General features: G+C 42.5%; 2 protein-coding genes across 5 annotated transcripts in view; both read left to right on the top strand.

The window, feature by feature from the left end:
- Positions 1–2,200, top strand: part of KIF21A (kinesin family member 21A) — an 86,928-nt gene extending 84,728 nt beyond the window's left edge. For all 4 annotated transcript variants that reach the window (XM_054631723.2, XM_054631721.2, XM_054631717.2 and 1 more), the window contains one exon: positions 951–2,200. In XM_054631723.2, the coding sequence (XP_054487698.2) occupies positions 951–1,044 (94 nt within the window). In that variant the 3' untranslated portion in view covers positions 1,045–2,200. The remainder of the gene's footprint in view (positions 1–950) is intronic.
- A 4,133-nt stretch (positions 2,201–6,333) lies between these two features.
- The window catches only part of LOC129119334 (sucrase-isomaltase, intestinal-like), a 58,874-nt gene continuing 45,408 nt past the window's right edge, over positions 6,334–19,799 (top strand). Inside the window, exons 1-6 of the mRNA XM_077178012.1 lie at positions 6,334–6,799; positions 7,261–7,363; positions 7,449–7,594; positions 17,205–17,373; positions 17,967–18,063; positions 19,073–19,185. Coding sequence (XP_077034127.1) covers positions 7,563–7,594; positions 17,205–17,373; positions 17,967–18,063; positions 19,073–19,185 — 411 coding nt within the window. The 5' untranslated portion in view covers positions 6,334–6,799; positions 7,261–7,363; positions 7,449–7,562. The remainder of the gene's footprint in view (positions 6,800–7,260; positions 7,364–7,448; positions 7,595–17,204; positions 17,374–17,966; positions 18,064–19,072; positions 19,186–19,799) is intronic.

Here is a 19,799-nt window from a genome sequence, read left to right as displayed (position 1 = left end):
TTAATCACTAATAGGTAGGGGTGGAGAAATCAAAGCTCATGTTTCTGTTTGCCTAAAACTTATTAATCCATTTAGAACATACATGCATCTGAAATTCTTTTTTTTTTTTTTTTTTTGTCATTAAAAAAATTTCAGTCTTTTGGTATTTCTAGCAGTGGGCTTAAGGTCTAAAAAATTTAGATGGTTCCTAACAATTTACAGTGAAATGAAGGCACAGAAAACACTTTTAACTGTCACAACTCTGCTCAGCCTGCTGGTTTCTTTGAGGGGGTTGTGAGGAATATATGAATCAGTGTTGGCTAGTCATTCAAGTTAATGTTTATGAGAAATTCATAACTTCCCTTTCATGGAATAAATTGCTATTTAACAAGACTAACTCTTTATTTTACTTCCAAATTATAACAGCGTTTTGTAATACATTTTATGTGATATTTTATTTACACATACTTTAAATTTGTGTAAATAGTGATTTTTTTCCAAAAGTACATAACTACAGTCTGGGCTTCTAAACATCAGCTCACTGGTATGTGCTATCTAGCACCTTGCAAATGGGTTTGGGTTTGTTGGGTATTTTTTGTTGGGGAGTTTGTTGGGGAGTTAGCACTTCATATTGTCTTGTAGTTTTGTGCTTTTTTTTTTTACTTATGACAGACTGACACCTCTTTACTTTTCTTAGGCATAAAGTCTTTATACATTCTTAGATGGCTAAAGGTCATAGCCAGTGCTGTGATAAGGTTAGGGAATCTTCAGTGTTGTACATGTTAAATTACGAAGTCTCCTGGAGATGGAATAACCCTTGCATGTCCATTAAAGAGCTGGTATTTTGCCAACAATACCTTTCTGAATAAGGCACTCAAGCTTTTAAGGAAGTGTCCCTGGCCCCCCCTTGGCCCTCTCTCCCTCCCCAGTGTAATCACAGTGCTCTAATACTGCTTTGTTTTGGTTTTCAGTGATCGCACTGTGAGGATCTGGAAAGCTCGGAATATAATAGATGGACAGATCTCAGATACAGGAGATGCAAATGAAGATCTTGCCAGTAATTGAAATTACAGGGGCTAAAGGAATACATTGATCAATTTGAGGTGCACTCTATGCAGTTTGCTGCATGTCTAGTAGTTAAACACTGATGACTGGAATGGACTGAAAATGCGTGAACTGTTCCACTAGACCTGCTGTCCTTAAAATATGTACTGTATTTAATAACCTCTTGGTAACATGCTTGAGTCTCAACAGTCACGTGTATCTCTATATATTATGGTTGAATTTGTGTGCATATGTAATACTTGCAGTTTAAATTAACTGGAATTCAATCTTCTCTAATGACCATCTCAAAATTATAACCCGAAATATATAACAAAAGTGCTCTGCTGTATTTCACTCACAAGTATGATCAGCTGTTTTGCATTTTAGGGTAACAGGGGAAGGAACGTGTCCCAGGAATAAACCTTTGATCATGAGAGGCAGTTTGAAGATTTTAAAGGTCACTTACACTGTTGTTAGGAATGTGGAGTGAATAATAGATGGGAAGAAGCTGTTAACGGTACATCTACCTGACATGGCTGTATCCTGCTAACAGCAAATGCCATATGATTTGTGTGTTGATAGCATATAATCTGTGTTGACCAAAGTTGTGCAGCTGTGTATACTCTGTGCTCAGGACTAGAACTCAAATGCCCACAAATGGCTGTGTTTTATTTGTGTTTTGCCTATGTTCTGCAATGACTAGATGTTCATAATGTCATGATAAATATATCTTAATCTATTTTTCTTACGGATTTGTTTCTATCATCTCACATTTTCTTTTTTTTAAGCAATTTGTCTTTCCTTTTTATCTAATTTTATATGCTGCTAAATGTATTTTAAATACACTGTTTTGCAAACCTTGGCAGTTACTTTGAGAACTGAACCACGTTTATTGGGAAAAGCTATGTAAATAGATGGTTGTATAAAGAAAATATCTTATCTTGTGCCTGTATGACTTTTAAAGCTCTTGGAACCTGGATATTGAGGGAGGATGTATAATTTACCCAACTGCTCTGAATATTAATTTGTAAATTCTGCAAATTTTAAAATTTTATGTAGATTAAGAAACAGTGTTTGGATATTGAGGTTTTTTTGGTTGTTTTGTTTTTATTTTTCAGAAAATATCAGTCTGTAAATTATAGCTTGTGTAGGTAACAAATAAAGATGTGAATGTGAACTGCTTTTTTGCCTTGTCCATCATGCTTCCTCACAAAAAATTCACTTCCTTTGCAAAGATGTTGAATTTAAACCCACAGTTTTACACAGTGCAGTAGAGTAGCTTGGTGAGCACCATAGCCCATACATCCCATTGTATCCCATGTCTGTGTTCTCCTTGGCCATTATTTGTGTTTTTACAGTACTTAGGAACCCTAGGGGGATTCCATCACACTTAGTATAGTGCAGACATACAATGAAGCAGGTGACTCCTGTTCCTATGAGATGACACCTCTCTTCCCTTATTGCATGGAAACATGGAAAAGTGCTGATGCCTCTTACTGATCTTGGAGGAATTACTTCCTTCTCTGCTCAGCTTGAAAGGAGATGAAAATACTGCTTGCAATTTGAGGTTACCAATGTGTTCCAAGTTTTGATAGATACAGGCAATCAATTATATATATTGGTTAAAAACAATGTATAAATTAGTTAAAATAAGCAGCAGCACTACCACTTAGTGTTTGTCTATCATGCTTTTTAGTTACTCAAAGGGTATAGACACAAATGATTTGGCACTATGGGACAACCTTGAGCAAATTCCAGTGGAGAGTGGATTTACATACAACTCACCTGAGAGGCTTTTTGTGCCTGGTGGAGGGTTCCTGTTCCCCTTGGCCCAGCAGGTGTTGTGCCAAGCTACACAAATGATACCAACAGCTTGGTGCCCCCTGTTTTTGGGGCTGGACACTCATGGCTGTGTGGGCAATATTCATGTGAATATTGTGTTCTGCAGCTGCAGGACAGAAGCCCTTGCAGCCCTGGGAAAAGCGTGCCCTCTGTCCAGCTGCTCGACTCTCAGCACATGGGGCTGTGTGGCCTTGGCCTGAGCTGCAGATGTTCCTCTCCAGTGATGCCTGGCAGAGCATATATTTAGTTTGGCTTATTTCCTGATAGGCACTAATGTTACTTAATGTATTCATAAAAGATATTTAGTTTTAATATTTTTTTTTCTTCCAGAAAGATATTCCACCTAAACCAGGTTTTTCCATAGAACAAAGCTTTCGCACTTTTGCTCTGAAAGTTCTTGCCATCAAGTAATTGGAAGAAAAATGTCATTTTGTAAAGGTCACAGTATCACTGTCTTGTTTTAATGGAGAATTCTTTGTTTGTTTTTCTCCAAACTTCATCTGTGCTGTATACCCATATATGTGACAAAAGATAATATGAAATCAGAAAAAGGTAAGCACTAGACTCCCACTGTCTAAACATATTTGTGTCAAAAAAACCAATTGGTGGTCTCTGAAAAATTAATTTTCTAAGAAGTCATGGAAAAATCACATTTTCCTCTCAAAGTTGGAATTCAGAAGTTGAGCAAAGTGTGTGGAAAAATTAGACTGTATCTCATCATATCTGCTCAGATACAGGCAAGGTCATGTGTTACAAATAATCTCATTAAAGATATGAATGCTGAGAACATATTTGCAATGCTTCTGATTGTGTATCAGAACAAGTGCTTATCGTGCCCCTGCCTTGTATAAAAGGCTTCAGACTGCCTGCACAAGGCCTCCTTCAACCATGGCAAGGATGAGGAGCCTGTGTTTCTTGGCTGTTGTGCTTGCAGGTAAGTACACCACATTTTTATTTTGTCCTAGGCTTCATAAGCAAAATATAAAAGTGCTAACAGTAGAAGAGCTGTTAAAAGGAATTACTGTTTTCCATGGAAAAGGAGAGAACAGGCATGGCACTGACTCCACCTGAGGTGACTGTGGGAGGACAGCAGAGCTGACTTTAGAAATATGCCCCAGTCCTACAGTGCATTCAGCACCTGGGCACCAGCATAGTCAAAAGGGAATCAGTGGGATCATTCAGCTCTGAAGTTACCTATTGCTTTGTTAGGTTTTTTTCTGTAATTTTTACTCCAGCATACCAGAGGTTAATTTGGTCCAGAGCATAGGAAAGGGAGAATACATATTATTTTGTTGCTTGAGAATGGAAACTCTGCAGAAAATGCCTTTGAGATGTACAGATGAACCTAAAATGTAAATACTAATACCATTAAATGCAAAACTGTGTGGTAATACTTCAATTTCTTTCTTATGCCTTAATTTTAATCCAATTTTTCAAAATTAAAGTGAAGATTTTTAAAAATCAATGAGGATTATTTTTCACCTATATCTTTCTAACTGCCTTGCTTTAGCTTCTGTTCCCATGGAAATTATCATGGAAAAGCAGCAAGTAGCCATAGCTGTTGCTATATACTCAACTGCTTGTTTGGATTTAGTCTTTGTATGTTTACAGACATGGGCTGTAAATACAGTGAAAATCATGGTTTTTAAATTATTTTTAAAAGTAGGAAAGGAAAATTGTATCTTCCCACTTGCTGCTATCATGTTTGTACTACAATAGAAGTAAATCCAGGAACAAGGGATGAACAAGGTTGCAGCCTTATTCAGCTGCTCACACCTCCAAATCTTTGTTTTTAAAATTTGCTGGAAAATGTAAGCTTTGCATTAATGGGAGAAAAAATGGAAGAAATTTCTTGGCTCCTACTGGGGAATTGGTTTTTTTTTTTCCTTTGAACTAGGTTAGTCATTCACAATCTTGTTCATAAGAAGTATTTTGAAAGTATTTTACAATAAAAATTAGTTCATAAAAGTCTCCCACAAACCTATCCTGTATAAAATGACACTACATTAATCATCTGCTGTAGTGTGTTCAGTCATACTCTTCTTGATTTCAGCAATGAAAACACTAATGCTGCATTTGACTCTCACTAGAAAACACAATCCAGACCAAAATTAAATGTGATGGGTTTTGTTTATTTTGTTCTCCAAGAAGAAATAATTGCAGGATTGCAGAACGATGCTCATATTTCCTATTATGCTTTGGATGAAAAAGAGGATAAGAATTTATAGCTTTTCTATGTGATGTATCATGAGGGGTGAATGCTGGACAGAGAGCAGTCAGCCTGTGGGACCTGACTCTCTGCCCCAGCAAACAGAGGTGGAAACCAATCCTGCCTGCCCAGCAGCTGGTGAAGGTTAACAGCCAGATAATTCCTGTTAATTCCAGCCTCCAGAAGATGATAATGAGGCTCTGTGGCAGCGAGCAGTGAGCTCTGCTGAGCAGCCTGGGAGCACCAGACCTGAGTGTCAGATGTTCCTGTCTAAAAGGGGCATGAGACTTTTCTCAAAGAAAAATGTAGGTGGCACTCCTGCTTTTCTGTGTTCATATCCCCCACTTGGAAATCAACTCTGGCATTGCAGCATGATGGCATTCTCTAGCAAAAATCTACTATTTCATTCTGTAAATTTTCCTAGTACACATAATTACTGCTCGTGCACATTTGCTTGTAGAATTCTTTCTGTGGAGAAGCCCAGACTGCATCAGCAATCATATTTTAGGCTTTCAAGCACACAACAGTCCACATGAAAAAAAAAAAAAAAAAAGAAAGCAGAGGTATTAGTCATTTTGTAGAAAAGGGCAATTATCGTTCAAGTGGATTTAATCTTGGAATATTGCTGTAATGACTAAAATGACATAAATTAACTTCAGAATAAGTATGCTGCCTGTGATATGCCTGCTCTCTCTGAGAATATTTACCCACAGCAGTTTGTCAGCACAGCAGGGAGCTGGTCTTGTGGTCCCCCTGCTCTTCGGAGGCTCCCAACTAGAGGGCTTGACTTGCAGCTGTAAAAAGGGGAAATTTAGCACCTTACTAACAGGTTTTTTTCATGATGTTTCTGTGAATTACTAATATATGCCTTTTCTTTTACTGCTGGCATCTTCCCTTTACCCATAACCATACGTATATTAACACAAAGTACAAATACTATGTAGATACAGTTGCCATATAATACAGAAAAGAAACCCAATACAAACATATACTCTTTTTCTATTTATATCATACAAGTGCAAGCTGCTTGTCACATATTTGTATCTCTATAGATACAAATAGATAGAAAACATCTGTGAATAACATAATTTACAGAAAATTTAACATTTTAATATTGATAGCAGTCCTTATTGAAGACTCCCTCCTGTTCTGCCAGCCTGCACTGTTGCTCTCATGCCTCACCAGCAGCTTCATTACGCTGCTATTTAACTTTGTATGAGTATTTCAAGCAAATCGTGCTTCAGCTGAGCACAGGCAGCTCTGAGTGCAGATAATGCAGACCCAGTGCCTCGGCTTGTAAAAGAAAGTGATTGCTGCTCTGCTCCGGTATGAGCAGGCAGCTGCTCGGCCGTCATCTTAGTCCAAGGGATAATGGGTACCAGCCCTAAGATGGGGAGAAAGCACATCCAAAACAAAGAATAACTGAGGTTTGCGGTGCTGTGGGGTTTTTAACGCGGTTCCCTGCTGCTCTGACGGCTTTTCCCCCACAGCCCTAGGCGGGTGCCTGGGCGAGGAGCAGGACGCGCAGTGCCCCAGCGGCATCGCGGTGCAGAAGCGCATTGACTGCCACCCGCAGCCCGGCGCTTCCCAGGAGGCCTGCGAGGCCCGGGGCTGCACCTGGTGCTCCAGCGATGTGCCCAACGCGCCCTGGTGCTTCTTCCCGGAGAACAGTCCCTACGGCTACGCCCGCAGCGGCAACGCCGAGCAGACCGCCAAGGGCTGGAGGTGAGTGCGTGCGTGAGGCTCCCCGGGCCGCTGCAGGCCGGCACTGCCCCACGGCCAGCGCTGCCGCCCCGGGCGCTCTCCCGAACACATTCCCCCAAAAACTTCCCTTCCCCAAGGAGGAAAGCGACGCCTTTCCCTGTGCATTGCCATAGAACTGGGGCTTGTGCTCTCACCACACCTCAGGTGAGGAAACCAGGTGCAGGCACGGAGTGGTCCCTCCCACCCTGGCAGCTGTGTTCCAGGAAACTATGAGGTCTCCTTTCTTTGGTGGCCTCTGTTTTATCCGTTAACATCAGGGAAGGCCCCAACTGACCTCAGGCTTATTTGAGACTTATTTGTCTCAGTAAGTCAATGATTTATTTTTAAAGAGCTGCCACAGAGTAGCTGGGTTCCCCTGGCCTGCCCGAGGGTGGTCTCAGCCAGTGGTCAGTGGTGGTCACCAGCATGCGTTTGCACTGCAGAGTCACGCTGAACAAGCGCCAGGCCTTGTCCCTCTTTGGAAATGACATTTCCCCGGTTGTCTTGGAAGTGGAGTTCCAAACCAAGGACAGACTCCGGTTCAGGGTGAGTGTTTGGGGGGTTGGAATCATTAACCAAAGTGACACCTGCTAAGGAGTGAGCTGACCTGCCCCCTCTCGCCTGGCTCTAGCTCTACGACCCCAACGCGCAGCGGTTTGAAGTCCCACTGAAGATCGATGGCCCCGGAGTCACCGCTGAAGAAGCCAACTATGAGGTGGAGTTCTCGGATGATTCCACGCACTTCATGATCAAGAGGAAGAGCACTGGCACCGTGCTGTGAGTACTACATATGATTTAGATTCCTTTTTGTAAAAGTTAGGTGTGATGGGGTGAGCACTCTTTCCCTACACCCTGTTGCTTGGGTCTGTGGGACAAGGGGTCAAAGGATGTGGTGTAAATGCAGATTTGTGCCTTGTCCCTGAAGGACTTTCATTATTAATGGGGGTATGTGCCCGTGTAACAGACAGTTATCTATGTGCATATATAAAAGTTTATGCAGTAAGTCAAAAAACTTCTGAGGCTACAATTTCATGGCTTGGGATGCTGGTAAACTCAACTCATCCAAGCACTGAGCTAAGATTTCTGAAATTTGAGGTGTCAGGAACTAAGCGCCAGATCTCCTGACACTTTCCAGCAGGAAGGTCTAGGAAGTTCAAAGCAGTGGAGGCTGGAAGCCTCTAATTTCCACTGATGTCACTGAATGGCACTGGCTCTAGTTTGTTCCTCTGCAAAAATACCATCTGTTTTCTCAAGCTAGTACTGTAAGTCTAACTTCAGCAAAAGCTCCTCTCACTAACAAATGTCACCAGGTGTCATAATTTCCCTTTTCTTGACTTCCATCAACATATCTCTAGTGCATACTGCTGCTTAGAAAGAGAGTCCCAATCAAGGTGCATTCCTGTCAGCTGCTTTTGGGAATGCAGCAGTGAGCAATTTAAGGATGGCTTAACATGAGTGATGCAAATAAGACAATACAACCTCTAGAATGGTCTCCAGATGGAACCATCATGCTGGGTTTTTAATGAGCTGACCATCCTTTTGAACTACAGTCTCATGGCATCTCTTTATACATGCCACAGTCAATTCTGTAAAGTCTTATTTATGCAGACTATTTTAAATGCATGCATTATGCATTACTCTAATAACAAAAATAATTTAATTTCTCATTAGACTTAACAGCTCTGTGTAAACAGTGGGCTTTTGTTAAAGGCCCAGTTTTTCTTCTTCTTCCTGTAAAGGCTTATTAATTGGAATGCTGATGTAAGGGGTGAATGCATAACAAGTGCCTAGCTCATGGCCCATTCCCATTCAGCCCTCCCCACCTTCACACAGACCCCAGGGCTTTAGCCTGTGTTGATCAAACTTGAGATGTCCCAGCTAAGGGGAGGGACTGCCATGGAGCAGATGCAGGGTCTGCCAAAGGCACAGCTCCAGTGACAGGCAGAGGAACACAACCCCACTGAGCAGGTTTCCAGGAGGGCACGTTCAGTGCCCTGCTGTGGGCCTGGGGAAGCCTCCTGCATTCCCCTCCATCTCTTTGTGCACCAAGGCCCATGCCCAGCAGCAGCAGCAGAGGTGTGGGTGCAGCTGTGCTGTGCTGCAGAGCCCAGGGAGGCAGAGGGCAGCCTTGGTTTGCAGCACCAGCACGGCAGCAGCAGTGATGCTCTGCTCTCCAGCATCCCCGTGGGAAATTGTGCACTGCCTCCAGGCAGGTAAGGGAGGGCACCTGAAACCCAGCCAAGCCCAAAAAGAAGAAATTGTGATTGAATATAATGCACAAATAATGGACTTCTATCCTGCAAGCAGTGGCAAGGCTGCTCCCAAAATATTGTCACCAGCAGAGACACAGGATTTTGTGTACAGGAAGGGAAATTGTATGTTCCTGGGAATTCTTGTTTCATGTGAAATGGCACAGCCAGTACCGTAGTCTAAAGGATCCTGTCAGGGAGCCATTCCTCTCACAGCTGAATGATATTTAGTTTAGTTGTATTCCCTGTGTGAGGAGCAAAAATGCTTCCCCTTCATTTGTTTGCCTGTCCATCCTGTCAGAGTGAGGAAATGCAGGTGCTCAGAGATAGCTCCACAGCCTGTCTTAGAGGGATTTGCAATCTCCTTAGCTACCAAAAGAGCTGTGCAGATGGAATCTTTCAAAACAGGAAAGCAGGTTATATATCCTGGCCTAAAATCTATGGTTGGCTGCATTTACTTTACTGGGAAGGATGACCCCTCAGCAATCAGCATTATAGGAACATTCCCGTCAGTGGCTGCACTTGACTGCCTGGGTCCAGGGGTGCACTGGTGGCATCTGGCAGGTTAAGTAGATTTTCATGTTAGTTCAACCTGCCCAAAGGCAGGTTTGAATGCTAAAAACCAAATCTTTTCCTTTGGGTTCCCTCCAGAAGTGGGAGCAGCTGCTCCAGGGCACTGAGGCACCAAGCTGCACAGGTGGTGGTGTCTGTGCCTGGGCCAGGTTAGGGCAGGCTGTGTGTCCCTGAGAAACAAACAAGTGCCTGACACCTGGAGGGACTTCAGCCTCCTGTTTTAAGATGTGAAGAGCCATGGCCTTAAGGTCTCAATGAACAGCTGAATCAATTGTTGATTTCTATATGCACAAAACCACTGCTCAGAACAGTTGATGTGGGCAAATAAAACCTCTTCAACAGGTGCTGCAGTTGCACTCCCCAGGTGTGGGTGGATAATAACTTGTGTCTGCAACAAACCAGATCAGGGTTCTCTCCTGGACCTTTTAAATATCTCGGAGGAAAACTTCCCCATAGTAAAGCAACTCCAGATCCTCAGAAATCTGCTTTTCCTTATGCTCCTTATCCCTTGCTAACAGAGCCATGCTGCTGGATGGCCTACCCCCCAAGAAAGCCTAAATTCCCTCATGATGCCCAGCATGCTCTGGCACAGCTGACAGTCCAGCTGGGAAGGAAGCAGCCTGTCCCAAGCAGACACAGTGTAGGTTTGGGTTGCTGTTTCAAAGCCCACAGCTGTATTTCCCTACCCTCCTTTCCAAGCTGCAGTCCATCCTGCCATCTGTGGCTTTGTGCTGGGAAGCAATGGGGTGTCAGGCTCCTGTCTGTCTGCTTGATAGAAAACCCCATCCCCACTCTGGCACTCCTGTGCACAAAGCCTCCTCCTTGTGAGGAATGATTTCATTCCACATTAGAAATGCTGCAGGGGAGAGGCAGAGGAGGCTTTGAGTGTGCTTTAAGGGCATTTCTCACACTCACTGCATGCAGGGAGACGTAGCTGAGCTACCCAAGGAGGGCAGGACAAACTCAGGGCTCCATGTAATCACAATAACAGGGGAAAGGAATAGACTGTGTGGGGGGAGAGACACTAACAGCTGATTGCAAACCTCAAGCAGAGCCAGGAGCAAGAATAAAAGGCCAAGTCCTGCTACATTTTCAGCTTGCTCCCAGCTAATCAGTTGACAGCTGCTGCTTTGCCTGTATGGGGTGAAAATTAGACAGAGTCATGTAGGGAGATGATCCAGGCACTGCTGGGGGCTGCTAGGAGCTCTTGGGCTGCCTCCCTTTGTCCTCCCAGAAATGCCTCTTGGCTTACTCCCTCTTACTTTTCTCCTTGTCATCCACTGCTGTCCTGTTCTCTGTCCCATCCCGTCCTGCCTCCTTCTGCTCTGCTTTTCTCCCTCTCCACTTGCCACTAGCCAGGGAAGGTCCTTTTCTGTGCCAGTAGCTATCCAAAGGTGGGGGTAAAGAGGTGCCATGTCCACACATTCACTAGGGAGATGCCAAGGGGATCAGATGAGACAGCAAAGCTTCTGCTCCCATCCAGAAGTCAGGTGCTTTCTGTTTTGCACAAGAAAACTAGAAACCTGCATCTGATTTAAGGCTGCAAGTCACAGTTCTGAACCATGAGGGACAGGGACTAGTGCATGAATCTCCTGTCCCAGAGGAGAAGCTCCCAAACTGCCATCATTGTCAGGCAGGAGACTGCAGCGAGCCTCTTCTTACTCCCATCATGATTGGAAAATAACTGTTTTGGCAAAATTGGTGTGGTCAGTGAAAAAATGTTATGTCAAGAGATTGGCTTTAGTTTAGTAAATCTTTGCTTTGGATATCCTGGTTGATCTTGCAGCTCTTATGGGAAACTGTCCTCTCGTTGGCCAGGACCCTACATTAGTGAAAACAGGAGAGAAAATCCTGTGTTGTAATAAGGCAGGTGAGCAAGATAAAGAGCCTGTGGGTTGTTTTGTGGCACCTACACTCAGGTTAAGCACTGTTCTCCTTGCTGCTCCTGCCACACTGACAACAGCAACCACTGGAGGAGGTAGAATCAACTGAGAGCATGAAGGCTCCAAGAAAGCACAGATTTTCTCAAGAACAGAGAGTAAAAGGCTGGGAACTGTGTGCTTTAAGACAGTGATAAATAACAAACACATGCTTGTTTTGCAGTGTGTGATTACTCTGTGGGACTCATTGCCCCAGGGCAGCACTGGCACAGGAGGCCTAGCAGGAAACACATTCAGGCATAATAAAAAAATCATCTGTAGGAAAATAAAACCCCCAAATATTTCTGTCTCCATGCTTCACAACATCAGTTAATTCTATGAGAACAGCCAGAAACTTCCTCCATAAGCAGATTATTGCAAGACTGGCTCTGAGTGACATCTTATGCCTTCCTTTGTGATATCTGGCCTGGGCCATTGCTGGAGACAGGCTGCAGAGGGATGGACTACTGATTTGATTCTCCACTTTAATATCCTGGCTTTTCCTTCATGATGTCACACAAATAATGGAAGGCAGAACATTTTTTTTGCAAGCCAGATAGGGACTACTTTCTATTAAGCATTTGGAATACCTCGTTTGCTATTGCACTTGGGCATATACTGCACAAATAACCAAAACCTAATCAAGATTTTCCCTAATTTCCAAAAAGGCTGCTGTAAAGTTCAGCTGCCTTTTTTTATTTTTAGCACAGACACCACTTACCACGAAGGTGTTTTACATAGGCAAGGCTATTAGAATGATTTATAATGCTATTGTCATAACTGCAGTTTTGCTGGAAGCAAGGGGAGGAAATTGTATGCATCATGAATAGAATGGGCTTGTTCCTAATTTGTAGGAGCCATTATTTTAGTCTTCTAGTCATTAAGATTTATGTTACCTAGGCAAGAAATATTGTAGGTATATATCACTTCCCAAGTGTTTTTCAGAGCAAAAATTAAACATTTTATATCCAGTGAGGTATAGGACATTTCCTGATATCACAACAATGAATACAGTAGAAGTAGAGCAGAAGTGTGTCAATAACTGTAAATATACTCTGCACTTCTTATTTTTTATAAATGTCATGTTTGTTGAAAATCTGTTGATTACTGCTGCTGATTTTCTCCACCTACTTGACAAATCACCTTTAAAGTAAGATAAACATATAAAAATTCAGTCTTGGTGGACCTTCTGCACTCCAGTGGTGTCCCAAGAGTTACAGCTAATAAGGAGTACAGCTGTTATGAAACACTGTTATGGTTTAACCCCAGCCAGCTGCCAAGCACCACACAGCTGCTTCCTCACTCCTGACTGAAAGATGGAGAGAATCAGAAGGGTAAAAGTGAGAAAACTCATGGGCTGAGACAAGAACAGTTTAATAACAGGGAAAAAAAAGTAAAAGCAGTAGTAGCAATAATAATAATAACAACAATAATAATAATAATAGTAATAATAATAATAATGATAATAGTAATGTAATTAAAAGGAAAAGAACAGAGATAAAACCCAAGAAAGAAAAGTGATGCAAATGGCAACAATTACTCACCACCATCTGACTGATGCCTTCCAGTCCCTGAGCAGCAGTCTCCCAGCCAGCCTTCCTGCTTGGTTTAATGCTCAGCATGAAGCCATACAGTATGGGATATCCCTTGAGGCCAACTATCCCAGCTGTGTCCCCTCCCTGCTACTTGTGCAGCCTCCTTGCTGGTGGGGCAGTGTAAGGAGCAGCAAAGCCCTGTTGTGCTCTGTTAAGAATTGCTCAGTAATTAAAACATCCCTGAATTATCAACAGTTTCCAGCACAAATCCAAAACATCATCCCATACCAGCTGCTATGAAGAAGGTTAACTCCAGCCAAAACCAGCAGTCAGTGGAAGTATTTTTAGCAATCTGAGACCTGGGCTCCTTAGGTGATGCTCCTCAGCATCTCCAGTGTGTTGAGTCAATCAGTTTATTTGAGGTTCATTTGAAAATAGAGTGTGTACTCCTCACTCCCTAGGGTGCTTTAGCACTTTATGGGCAGCCTGTGCATACTATGGTAGCCCAGGCCCTCTGGAAGGGTGTGCCCAAGCTTTGCCAGGAGGCTTAGACTCCCTTTTTGGGTAGCTGTGGGAAGTTACAACTAAATTTGCACACAGATAATATACAGGGTGGTCTGGAGGTCAAGAAAAGCAAATGTTAGAGAGGATGTTTTCTCCAAGTGACTGAGTGGACCAGTTGTTTGCAACTTCAAATAATGAGCTCAGTTCTCCAGGATTCATTGCAACAGGAAGGAAAAAAAAAAAAAAGACCAAACCTCTCCTAACTTAAAATTATTTTTGAATGTCCAGATAATGCACAGTGCCTGTCCTAATGATGTATCATATCTGTGTCCCAAGTCTCTCATTCTGGAGGTTTTGTCAGGCCACCTTTAGAAGTGCCACCAGCTGGTTGCTCATGGCAGGTGAATCAGTGCTTTGAGCCACTGCACACACTGCAGCCATTGGCCTCCAATAACCTCAACAGAGTATTGTTCAGAGAGGTAAATCATGGTGTCCAGTTCACATCACAAAGGACTGATGATTGCACTGCTGAAAACCATCTTGTACAGCCTTTTAGTCATCCCCCTCAACATTGTGACAATGTTAGTCATGAACTTCAACATGAGCAGGATGTTTTATCTATCTGCTTACTCACCTTCCTTTTACTACTGCTTCCTTGGTCCACTCCAGTTATGCTTCATCCTGATAGCCAGTGGCTTCACTGCTGCTGTGAGACTAGTTCCCTTGCTGGCCAAAAATGTTAATTTTTACAGAGACTTTTTCAATCTGAGTCATTCTTTTTTTTTTCCTGATAAGAGGTTAAAAATTAGAGAGGTTTACTGTTTAGTGTAGTGCACTGTGTATGGAAGAAAAGAGCAGCTTTTATCAGTCAGACTCCTTGGACAGGCAAGAGCTGGCTGTTCAAAGACAATGGGCCAGGCGGATGTGTGGGGAGGCTGGTTTGTATTTCCATGGGCAGGAGTGCTCCTGCCACAGACACACTAACAGCTTAAGACTTTCTGCAGTAAATGTGACTGTAGCTATTACCTCTGTGCAAAAAAGAAGGGTTCTTGTCCTCACAGACTTTTCCTTGTCTAACTTCTAGCAGGGGTTGCATTTTTGACAGTGAGCAACTGTTCAGCTGTGTTTTTACATTTTTAAGACCCCTTCTATTGTCCGTCACAGTGGTTTTATGGTTCATAGGACTCTTGAAGGAGAACCATGCAAATTCCTGCAAACATGATGTCATTTTATACTCCCTCCTGTTTTGTTCTTTCTATCTGCTTTAAACCAGCAAGAGGGAAGGTGGGAGAAATATGACATTTTCTTTATTGTATTCAAGGTTTTAAGGAATGTCATATATTTTTTTCATTTAAATGATTGCTCCTTGCCAATACTACATGAGCAAACACATAAAGTAGCACAACAACTACCATGGTGTGCTGGAGAGCACAAGGACTCAGGAAGCTGCTTGGAGTGAAGGCAGAGAATAGTGCCAGAGGAAAACCTGTTCATGCTTTCCTTCAGATGGAGATGACATAATGATGCCCAGAAAAAAAGGAGAGTCATTACCAGCCTTTTTATGTCATGGTTAATGCTATATTTAGTGCATAGCTATGCCAGCATGCAGAGGTCTAGGGAAAGACAAGGCTGATGGGGAGCTGTGCTGGTGGGGGTGGCAGCCCCCAGGGAGCTGAGCCATGGAGGGGTGCAGAGCAGGGCACTGTTATGGCAATGTCATGCAGAGGTAGAGTTGCCTGAAGGAATGCATGAGTCATAAACCAGTTTCTCCACAACATGTAAAGATATGGTGAGGCAGAAGGCTTGTTCCTAGGGTTGTCATTTGCACCACCCCAGTGACCCTCCTGGTCAGGAAGGGGACTTGCTGAGCTGCAGTAATACTTTAATGAAGTAATGCTTTAATGCCATGGTAACACTGAGAGTTCTCATGATAGGAAATGTCCATGCTATAATGTGGGTACCACAAATATACAAAGCCTCATGTCCTCTGAACAGACATCATGGGGAGAGCTCAGTGACTTAGATATTTAAACTTTTCAAAAGCATTTCCCCTCTGGCATAGTTTGAGGTTTTCCTATCCCTCTGGTCTGCTCAGAGCAGTGACCCTTCCTGTCTTGGCACAGAGCAGAGCTGTGTGACAGTTTTCCTTTGGGCAGGAATATAGCTCCAGAGCCCATCCTTATTCTTGCACAGCAACTGCTTCTTGCAGAAAGGCCTTTATTTGTTAAGGATAGATCTAATTCTCAGGGATGTTTTGCATGCATAACCCTTCTAAAAGAAAATAATTTTATTCAGTACTGCATGTAGGTGGAGATGATGGAAAGGAGGGAGAGAGGGGTTCCTGCTGGCAAAAAACCAAATCAAGAGTTATATACAAATTCTTACTTCTTCTCCTTGTAGGAAAGGACAAATAGACTTTTAAAAAAACACACAGACCCTTTAGTACTACGTGTGACTTTGGATTTGTCTAGGAAAATTTTGGGATAGTTTGTGCCTGAGTTTTGCATGGAGAGGCAAGGTAGTGCCTCAAGCATGCCTTGCTGTCCTTGCAGCCTTGTGGGGAGAGCCTGCCAGTGTGGTGGGAGCAGTGGTGCACTCCCAGTCCTCCCAGCAGCAGGGACTTGTCCCCAGGAAGGAGTGCTGGTGGCACAGGGGGCAGACCACTCACCAGAGTGCTCTCCTTGTGAGGGTAGAGCTGCTCCCCACCAACACAACCTATCTCCCATTTCTCTGATTTACCAGTCAATTTGATCAACCATTTAATTTTGTCAAAATCATTGACAGAAGAACACTAAAAGGAGAGTTATGCCACTTCTGTGCTCTATGGCTTGGGCTCATTTATTTTAATTAGCTGTAACAAATTCATGGTTAAACAAGGCTCGAGAGGATGCTATCTAAATGAGCTACTCATGGCATACACATGACCATTAGTAAAACACTTCTCCACAGCTTGACTATGTTATCCCCCATCTAACTTGCAGCTCATTATAGCTCTAGAGATAGGAAACAGAATGTAGCACCTAATTAAAATGTGAGCCTGTGTCCACAGATGATTCAATAGAAATAAATGCATTAAGCTGGTGAGAGAAGCAGGAGAGTCATCACGATAACAACATCTTGTTCAAGCAGAGTCTGGAGAAACCTATACCTCTATTTTAGACACCTGCATGAAGTTGGGGGTATTTGGGTCCTGATACAGCAAAACATTAAAAAAAGCTGATAAAATGTCTGTTGTTCTCATTAAGTATTCTGAACTCCACTGTGTAATAACAATTTTTAGCCTTTCACGTTGGTTGTCATAGAAATAGCATAAGCAACCACTTATTTTGATAATAGATTTATAGTCTGTCTTCTGTTGTTTTAGTTGCTCTTTTCAAAAATTATATTGATGCATTCTTTTTGCATAAGTAGATGAGATATCTTCAACCATTGCAAGATGAATTTAATGTGGTAGGTTAAGCCCTTTAGACGCATGCATAGAATTTAATGAATTTTTAATACTGTTATTCTCCAAAATACATAAAAAGTATAAATAGCCAGACATGTACCTAAAATAATACCTTCCAAAGAGAAACAAACTAATCCTGTCTTGCTCTGTTTGTCACAGGTGGGACAGTCCCCTGGTTGATCTGTTTTTCTCCAACCAGTTCCTTCAGATCACCACCACTGTGCCATCCACTTCTGTATATGGGTTTGGTGAGCACGAGCACCCGACTTTCAAGCACAACATGAACTTTGTTACCTATGGCATGTACGCCAGGGACCAGGCACCAACGGTAATTCACTCTGCAACACTTTGTCCTAGCTTGTGTCACCAAAGGAGGTGGCAAACATGGAATGTTACAAGCTTCGCAGGTATCATCAGTTTTAATTAAAGACGAAGCCATGAATGTTTTGAGGGAACTTTGAAACCTTTTATCAGAACCTTTCTCACAGTGCAGGAAAAAGTTTATTGTGTGCCAAGATCCTTGTTCAGGAGAGCTTTGCATTTTATCAACAAGGATCAATCCCTGTTCATCCAAACAAGCTGGACTCCAGCAGGACTCATTAGGTATTTGGCTGAACTGGAGTCAGTCTGCTTTAACTAAAAAAGTGATTCTTACTCATGCCATTTTGAAGGATTTAGCAGAATATCAAAGGTTTAACTGGGAAAGACTAAAAAATTCCATTGTGATAAGGCAGAAAAAAAATAACTCTTTTCTGTCAATTCGACTTCGCACCAATTTAGATGAAAAAATCCCCAACCTTTCAAAATAAGTCTCTAACTATGAATGAATTTATTTCCTTGTCTGTGCATGTGTATCTACCTGACAAAAGCTATGAAAAATAGCAAAGTCAAGTGATACTTCATGTGTTCTTTATGTTTCAGTCATTTGCCAACCTCTATGGAGTTCACCCTTTCTACATGTGCGTAGAACCAGATGCCAATGCCCACGGTGTTCTCCTTCTGAACTCCAATGCACAAGGTAAAAAGATATATGGATTCCCTAGATGGACTGCATATAGAAATATGATAGATTAGCAAGTATAAAATACTGTTTTACTGATTGCTTTTTAATGTGATACAAATATGAGTGACTGTGTGGCTAACTAAGCTTCCAGGACTAATAGACCTTTTCAAAGATTTTTTTAAAGGGATTTCAGTAGAATGAATTTTTAACAAGGAATTGGACATTTTTAGGCATTTTCAGGGAAAATACATTCTTAACTTTTTATGAAAATAGATGCAAATGGAGGGAAAGAAGAAGGTGGAAGAAATTTCCTCTGAGATTGGCATAACAAAATCAAATCAGTTTAGGTTAGTCCTATATTCTGTCTTTGGAGAATAGTTTTGTATGTTGCCATGGTCACCTTACTGCATTAATCTAGTGGTATAATTTCAGAAAAGGAGAATCTTCACTTACTCTATAAAATCAGTTTCCCCTGGCAGACAATGGCTTTCAATAAGATTAAAATAGCACAGAGGAACCCTAAACACAAACTTGTTGATCCTTTGTATAAATATGAAACTGAGACAAATAGATCTGTGCAATCCACGCTGTGTGGGTTTCTGTGATTTATTGCTGCACCATGCCAATCTGAAAGAAGAGATTACAGAAACATTGGGCCTGCCTACCTTCAGGCCCTGTTTGCTCATCCAGTCATACCCACAGGGTGCACACACCTAGGATGGATGGGATAGGATAGAATATTTCAGTTGGAATGGACATGAAACATACTTGTAGTACAACTGCCTGAACACTTCAAGGCTGACGGAAAGCTAAACATGTTGTTAAGGCATTGTCCAAATGATCTTATACACTGACAGGCTCAGGGCATCAACAACATCTCTAGGAAGCCAGTTCCAGCATTTGCCCACCCTCAGTATAGAAATGCCTCCTAATGCTGAGTCTCAACCTCCCCTGATGCATTCTTGACCTGTTCCCATGTACAGTGCAGGGTTGGTTTGTGCTGAGGGCCTTTTTTCCCTTTTAGATGTTACTCTGTCTCCAAACCCATCTTTGACTTTCCGCACTATTGGAGGGATCCTCGACTTCTATCTCTTCATGGGACCAACTCCTGAGAACGTGGTTCAGCAGTACACTGAGGTCAGTAGAAAAGTGCTCATGGCTCATGGAGCAGTGCCTTGTAACACAGTCCTGTCAGTATCTGGTAGTATCAGTGGGTAGTGCAGGCAGAGCTTTGTCCTGATCCATTTGTACAAAGCCGCAGCTTCAGATCCATGGGAAAACTGACGTGTGCCTGAGCATCTGTGAGTCTGTCTGAGTGTCACAGGCAGGCTGGCTGCTCAGTGCACACTCCAGCCTCTCCTGCAATATGTCAGGATGGGATGCACCAAAGGGATGCAGTGATTAGAAAGATATCTGTCTAAGCTTACTCCTCTCTGGGCTGTCACAGTTTTACAGTTTTTGCTATATGACATGACTGCATTTTGATGCTGCAGGCCAAGAAAACAAACTAGGCAGAGCACAGATGGGAATGTTTGGGAACTTTGCATATGCTGGATTTCAGAGATATTGAATGGACTTTGAAGTCTTCAAGCCTTTATTTGCCAGTGGAATTGCTTGCTGATTTTGGAGCCATCAGGGTGGTTTCTACTAATGAAAACCCATATAATTGCATTGGAGAGCATGGTTGTATAACACTGCATTTACTGCTGTCTCACAGAGTGTAACTACCTGCTATCCAATTGCCCAATGTT

This window comes from Agelaius phoeniceus, chromosome 5 (genome assembly GCF_051311805.1).
Source record: "Agelaius phoeniceus isolate bAgePho1 chromosome 5, bAgePho1.hap1, whole genome shotgun sequence".
Classification (NCBI taxonomy): Eukaryota; Metazoa; Chordata; class Aves; order Passeriformes; family Icteridae; genus Agelaius; species Agelaius phoeniceus.
The sequence above is the reverse complement of the archived record's forward strand: the minus strand, read 5'-3'. Positions and strand labels throughout refer to the sequence as shown.